At 40.6% G+C, this 7,664-nt stretch overlaps 1 protein-coding gene across 1 annotated transcript; it reads left to right on the top strand.

Moving 5' to 3' along the window:
* The first annotated feature begins 827 nt into the window (after positions 1–827).
* On the top strand, positions 828–7,313 carry gclm (glutamate-cysteine ligase, modifier subunit). Its single transcript, XM_038715955.1, has 7 exons — positions 828–1,214; positions 2,480–2,542; positions 3,821–3,905; positions 4,406–4,462; positions 4,579–4,781; positions 5,484–5,598; positions 6,011–7,313. The coding sequence occupies exons 1-7, from the start codon at positions 1,077–1,079 to the stop codon at positions 6,178–6,180; spliced, it is 831 nt and encodes a 276-aa protein (XP_038571883.1). The 5' UTR covers positions 828–1,076; the 3' UTR covers positions 6,181–7,313.
* The last annotated feature ends 351 nt before the right edge of the window (positions 7,314–7,664 follow it).

Below are 7,664 nucleotides of genomic sequence, written 5' to 3'. Positions count from 1 at the left end.
TAACTAATGATTAACACACTAGCAGCATTTTAATATTGTAGCTATCCAAGATGGGTTAGAATATTGGAGCTAATTAAGCTGGAGGTAATTTTACGTATTTTAAATACTAATGGGTGGTTGAATTTGAATTTACTATATAAACATGCATTGTATTGTATATGTTTATCGTGAATTTAATTTGCAGTGTAGTAACTTTTGCACTAAATGTAGTGGAGTTTAATTTATTTATTTATTTAAAAGGGCTGGTACACAATGAACATTTTAGTGTAAATATAAAAAGTGTAAAAAGATTTAGCCAGAAGGCTCATTTTCATCTGTAGTCTCAAGCAGGTCATTACATTACAGAGGTCAATATAAGAAAAGTACAACGGATAATAGTAAGAATAATACCACAGTAAAATCACATATAAATATATATTTTCAAATGTAAGTAAATTTGTTGTAAAGTTCAAGTTATTAAGATGTGCAGTTTAAAGTGCTATTCTATGAAAATAAGTGCAATTCAATGTATTTAAGTGCTATTCTGTGCAGTAAAGTGGGACCACACAACAGGGTAAAAAGTACAATATTGCTCCCTAAAATGTGTTTAAGTAGAGGAATAACGACGCATGGAATATAAATACTCAAGTAAATCACAGGTGAATTAAACTTAAACACTTGTATTTAGTTAAAGCGTTCACTGTTGTCCTATGATAATTGACAACACTACACCACCATCTAGCGGTCAGGCATGGAACTGGGCCGAATTCAAAAATCCAATCCATTGATCCAGGTTTGTGTTCCGGACGTAGCCGGTTAACTTACTCCGTGTCATCCTGACCAGGTTTTACGGGACAGCCACCGACACCTCCGTGTGGGCGTGACCGACCGGCTTGCTTCCACAACAGCCACCAAACCAGCAGGTCAGTCAGCGGTGAGTGCAAGTCATCCTGACTAGTGTTTTTTTTTTTTAACAGTAGCGGGGCTGTGTCATTGTCTGCTAGTTATCACAGCAGCCGGTGGCAAAGCGAAAGCACTTGCTTGTGTCAGAAGCAGACGCCGATTAGCAGCTTGTTAGCTCGCTAGCAGAAAACCACATGGATCCTCAAAACACCAACATGAACACGGAGGCGAAGATGCTGCTGAACCACGCAAAGACTCTCAGGCTCCACACCGGGAATCTAGTCAACCGGAATCGCCTGAAAAAGAAATGTCCGTCCTCTCCCAGCGAAGAGGTAAGAGACCACGCAGAGCCGACCCAAAGCGACGACAGCCACCGCAGTTAGTTGTGTTGTGCTGATGTGACAGTGTAGCTTATTAGCTTAGCCTTTAAGTTAACGTTAGGCTACCTGGCTAAATATTTATCAAGCTAACGATACCAGTGTGTGTAATAAGATAGGGATATATTTAAAAAGAATATATTTGTACCTGTCGAGGTCCATAGTTAGAGGGGTAACATAGCTTGAAAGTTTGAGCCTAGTATGTCATGTTGTTTATGTGATGAAAGCATGTATTACAACAAACTTTAGGTGAATAGTTTACAGAGAGTAACCTCTGGTGAATGATTGCTGTGAGCTGCAAACCTGGAAAGATCAGAAAGGTGATCTGGATCACCTGCAGACAGCTGCTCCACTGGAACAGTTTGTTTTTAGTTTAAACACCAAAACCAAAGAGTCAACATATTCATTATGTTGTACTCAAAAAACATATTGATATGATCATATGTCAGTCAGAAATTCAGTGCTACAACTACATATTTTTCACATTGATTAGCCTAATATTCTATTTTATTTAGAATTGAATAGACTTACAATAGCATATTCATTGTTTAGTAAGTAAATAATAATGCTAAAAGCCTAAGTTGATGTTTTCCAGTAGCCTGTTTTGTCCAGTCAACAATCAGAAACCCAAACATATTAAATTTATACAACACAGGGGGAAGCAGCACATTTAGGAAGATGTAGCCAGTGAATCTTTTGCATTTTGCTGACAATTAATCAATCATCAGAAAAGATGACCATCAGTTTTCTGTCTGAGTAATCCATTAATCAACTACTTTTTTTCACACTGCATAGATGTTCACTGTAGTTTAAGAAGATAAGAGATAAAGGTGGAGCGAGAATTTCCATCCATGTCGTAAATATTGGATTATTTCTCTCTCGCTGCTAGGCTCCAGGTTTTGGTTTGTTTTACATTTTCTGCTGCCGTCAACACTTAACACGAACATTTCTCACTCATCAATACACTCCATACACCCTGCTTATCCTTTAGTAAATAGTTGACTGGAGAGGCGCTCCTTGTCCCACGCTCTGAGCCAGTTTGTCCAAGTTGGACACTAGTTTATAACACACTGCGACCCGTGAGTTGGTTGAGCAGCTGTCCAGATGTTGGCGTGGAGTCTGCTGAGAATAAAAAGCTGTCCAGCTTCAGCCGAGTTTCAGGGTTCCTTGCTAGGAATATGCATGAAATTAACTTCATGTTTTTCTATTTGGCATTTCAGCTTCAAGACTGCATTCAAGCCACACTGAGCGACTGGTATTCTGCAACAAAACCGCCATCCAAGGTTGGTAGACGTCAACACTTTTCTTAATTTTTTCATGTAGTGCTGTTGGGTTCTTAATGTGAAATATAGCAGTTCACCTAACCCAGGCTCTAAAACCAGTTTTGCATGTTTTTAGTTACATTGTGAAATACGTGTGAGTAGTATTTGCATTGACGGTCGGTTATGGTTAGACCTGCAGAATGTGAGTGGGTTGTACAATAACATGCTACTACTCTGTCGTGCAGTAAGGGTTCCAGTGCTATGAAAATAAAATAACTGTAGTGATGGGCATGAAAGGCTGCCTCCAGGCTTACTGAAAAGAAGCTGTCATGATCAATGTTCATGCAGTGCTGGCTGCCAAAGGCGCCAGTCCAAATGTGTCTGTTGGGGTGGGGTGTGGGTGGGGCTGGAGGCACAGAAACTTAGCTCTGGAGGCTTTGTTCAGTAACTCTGATAGGATTTCTAAAAGTTAGTAGTCTTTGGATAATTTTTTTTTGTCAAACTAAAGTGTTCTGAAAAGGCTGAAATCGAGATTTAAAAGGCTGCCAACGTAGTGAACCACCATTCCTGCCGAAAAACATCCCTGCTCTGGCTGTTTTGCTTGGCTCAGCTAATCCGCTTCAGCTTCTATCACCACACCCACTGGACTCAAATGGGGATGAGGGAGTTGAACGAAGGGGTCTTAAATACTTGTAAATACAAGGCTTATAAGACACTTCCCCTGCAGGCATGTTCCAGTCACGGGTCCTGCATTCTCTTCTCAGGCTGTGATTGGAGGATATTTTTCAGTTTCGTCATGCTGTGTAAAATGTTGGCGTTGTTAAGATTGACACAAGTTCATGTCTGTTATCCTAAATCCCTTTCATAAATGTGATCCATGTAGGTCTCATGTCTGAATCAATGCACTTTTGCCTAAAAGAATTTTACCAGGTCGGACTTAGTAACATTACTGCAGCAGCAAATGTTATATTTGAACCAAGCAAAAAAAAAAAAAGCATGTCACGTTCACCTTTATTATCAATTCTTACGCACAAAGAAAACAGAATCAGTTTTGTAAACCACAAACCCATTTTGAGGAGATTCCTCTCATGGCAGAGTGCCATGGTTTGTGCATTAGAAGCCAAATATCACTCAAGCATTGTGACTTTCTCTGTGAGGGGAATTTCTGACTTTTTTTATGTAATGACCAAACGCCATCATTTGAACAGACGGGGGATGCCAGCAGTGTAACGTATTCGAGTCAGAAAATGGATTGAGTTACAAAACAGGTGACACAGTTTCACTTTTCTTGTCATGTAGGACTTTCCAGATACACTGGACTGCTCCATTCCTCAGGAAACAGATGCTATCACACCTGAAGAGAGGGAAGAGCTGAAGGTTTCAGGTCGGTTTCTCTATTGAATCGCACAAATCCAGCTACCTCTGATTTGGGCAGCAGGAATGCTTGTTACGTGAGAGCATCAGTTGGTGGCGGTTATGCACCTCTAAGCTGCTGTGCCGCAGCCGCAGAAGATAGATTATATATATAAAAAATTTATACACACGCATACCACGTTACTGTGATTTATAAAATTACATGTACCATAGATTTTGGCCAGATCTACCACCTCAATTTGCAGTGTTATGTAGTGATTTACTGTACTGGCAGGCACTGTGTTTAAAAGTTTTTCAGCAGTGAGATTCCAGTCAAAACACTTCCATTTATTTGCCTTACCTATGTTAAAAATCTCTGATTTGATCGCTGACCCATTGATCAGAGCATCCCGAATTAATGCCTGGCTGAATCACAAATAAGTAATATGTAGTATGAATGATTTAGATGCTACAAAACAAACAAAGCAGTGTGTGCGGGACGACATGTTTATGGTTGCTTTGTTTTCACAGTCAAGCTGTTCCTGTGTGAGTCCGTTGAATCCTCGATCAGAGATGCAGTGGAGATGGGTGAGCATTAAATCGCTTCAGCAGCATTTTCATGGGCTTTTAAAAATGATATACAATTCATAGGAACATCTTTAATCAGAACTCCTGATACTACCTTGTTTGTCTCTCATCTTTAGCCTGCCAGACGCTGGCAGTCTCCCAGCTTGACTCTGTTATCATAGCGCCACCTGGGCCCCTGGAGGGTGATGGCCAAACTTTGGCTCACCTTCAGCCAGCCTGGGAGGAGCTGGAGGCTCTGGTCAGGAGCCAGCAGATTGCCGCCATTGGCACTTCTGACCTGGACAAAGATCTGCTGGAACAGCTCCACAGCTGGGCTCAGGTGAGCGGGTATCTTGTGTAACTTGTGTCTTGTATTGTGTATGTGTCATTTTTAAGCTGAGCAGACACTGTGCAAATCACTTGTGTACGTTGTGTTAACGCTACACGTCTAATCAGCCTTTCTGTGCAGCCAGAACCTGTGACTCGTGTTCACACTACGGTTCATTTGACCGGCGACAACATGGTGCTCACCCTGAACGTAGGCAAGAGAGCCCCAATCTGCTTTATCCATTGACAATGCCAATAAAATGTGTTTAAAGAAGACTACTGCATCCTCAACAATGTTGATAAAACGAGAGACAGCAGCATTTTTTTGTTCTACTATGAATGGAAAGTAAGAAGGAAAAAATGGAGCTGCAGATGTCTCAGACAATGAGATCTGTCAGTTCTGCAGCAAAGTTCAGCAGTATCTAAACAAGATCACTGCAGAAATGTAGACGGCAACCATGCAGGAAATCAGACTTTGGAACTGCTCAAACTGCAAAAATTCAGTCAAAACTTAATCTGTACAGTGTCTGCTCGGTTTTAGAGGCAAACAAGATACTGCTGTTTGATAATAGGCCAGGTTTACAGATTAAAAGAACTGCAAGCAGGAATGTGTTTTACTGGTGCTTTGGGCAGTGCAGCACTGACAGACCCGGCAGCTCTGAGTGCCATTTCCTGTGTTGAACATTCACTGACCACATACCTGCTCATGTACCAGGTGAAGCCCAGCAGTAACCAGGTGAACCTGGCCTCCTGCTGTGTGATGCCTCCTGACCTGACAGCCTTCGCTAAGGAGTTTGACATCCAGCTGCTCACACACAACGATCCCAAAGGTGAAATTCCGTTTATTTCTTTCCGTTGTCAGTTGGATGGAGTTTATAGATGCGAAAGGGTTTGCAACCGGAGTGCAAGCGTCCCAGATCAAATGTTCTCAGAGTTTATTCAAACATTTACGGATATGTTGATATTTTTGTTATTGTCAACAAATTCCAAGACAAGACCAAAACCAACAATGTGTTAATCCCACTAACAGGTGTTGTCTCTGCAGAAAAAGCCTAATATATCTTATTCCTCTGTGCCATAGAGCTCCATTATTGTCAAAAAATTATGTTTCTGTATAAGTCAATGAATTAATTGTAGTTGAGGTCACCTGGGAAGTATCAGTGAATCTCATTTGCATGTGCTTTGCACAGTTCACTTGTACCTGTGCATTTTAAACACACTTGGCCTCGTGTCTGTCAACAGAGCTGATGTCGGCAGCCACATTCCAGGAGGCGGTGCGGGTGGGAACGCAGGACCTGAACATTGCCAACTGGCGGCTGGAGTGGGTCCTGCGCTACTCCATTATTGTCAAGAGTAGAGGCATCATCAAGGCTAAGGGCTACCTTGTCAGTGCAAGGAAGGCAAGCCCCTAGCACACCCCACTGGAAAAGAAAACGCATGGATGAAGCCATTTTCCTCCTCTTTCATTTGAGCACGCACACACAACATGCAACGTAACAGCTCTGAGTAACGGATGCCGCCAAATCATCATGAATCTTCAAGTCATTGATTTATCTTACAGATAAGGTTGCATTGTGACCATCTGTGGTTTGTCCAGTTTAACAGGTGCAGGGATTCATTACCATCGTCTCAGTGAGATCAAAAATGGGAGATGAACATGCAAGATCAACTCCGGTGTCAGTTCTGAGAGAATAGACTGTGAAAGTGAGTTTCCCCATGACCAGTACATACATCAGCCAGTTATCCACACAGAAGAGGCTGCTTAATGATGGAACATGTCAGTTGCTAAACTTTGATCCAAGTTGAAGGTTCCTTAACCTTGTTGACTTGAAGTGCCTCATCTTTTGCTCCTCCTGTCCTCATTCCTGCTTTGTCTCCACTGTGTCTGTGTGAATCAAGCTTTAAATATATCAGTCTGAATGAAAAGATTACAAGTTCAAGAATTATTGTTTTATAGTACAGAACGATTCCAGACATTACAAAAGGTTAAATTAGGAAAAAAAATTAGAAATGTCTGATTTTATTCATACAACTTGATTTTTCCTTCTATATTAGAGTTTGCATTCCTCAATTGAGAAAAAAACACAATGGACTAATTCAAATCTAACTACATATGACATGTTTATTTTATGATGCTGTTTGAATTAGACTTTTAACTTAAGCACAAAAGTACGTGAGTATATGTTTATTTTATCACGCTTTTTTCCTTAACCATTTGCCGTTTCTGACGATGCATTGAAATGTTGACCCACCCTGTGCTCAAGAGATTAAATCGAGGGTTGACGGTACAGCAATATTTTGACTTGCCTAGCTGGCTTATGTCCTCAGTGTGCATTGTTGTTGTAGCACTGGAAACTCCATGTCAAGGAGTTGTGAAAATGTGTTAACTCTTGAGGATGAAGTTTTTATTTAAGAATCATAGCTGTTTTTCCAGACAGGAGCTCATGAAGACAAATTATCTGTTGTACTGTAAACATATTTAACGTTGTCTGTATATCATGAATTGGCTTTATTAAAATTATTGAACAGATGTTTGTACCCTCAACTTGGGCTATTGTAACTGTTTGACGATTAACATTTTTTTACTGAGCTGAGTGTGAAACTGAGACTCAAACTTTGTTGAACTGTTTCACGCTCTGTCCTACAGGCTACGATGAGCTCATCAGGCTCTGATTTAAACTGGACAGACAAAAACTATTGTTTATTGATAGGTTATGTTGTACAGTTGCACTGCTATTTCTACTACACATACTTCTCCTCCACTTCAGTTTAGATGGAATTATTTTACTTCAATACATATTTGACAGTTATCATTACGTTATTTTACCATTTTATGTACAAAGCATATCATCAGCTTATAAAAGCATATCATCAGCTTATAAAATATGATGCAGCA

The sequence above is a fragment of the Micropterus salmoides genome, unplaced genomic scaffold (genome assembly GCF_014851395.1).
Source record: "Micropterus salmoides isolate LMB-PRFRI ecotype aquatic unplaced genomic scaffold, ASM1485139v1 Ms_hic_scaffold_13, whole genome shotgun sequence".
Classification (NCBI taxonomy): domain Eukaryota; kingdom Metazoa; phylum Chordata; class Actinopteri; order Centrarchiformes; family Centrarchidae; genus Micropterus; species Micropterus salmoides.
Note: the sequence above shows the minus strand (reverse complement) of the source record. Positions and strands in the feature narration are given on the sequence as shown.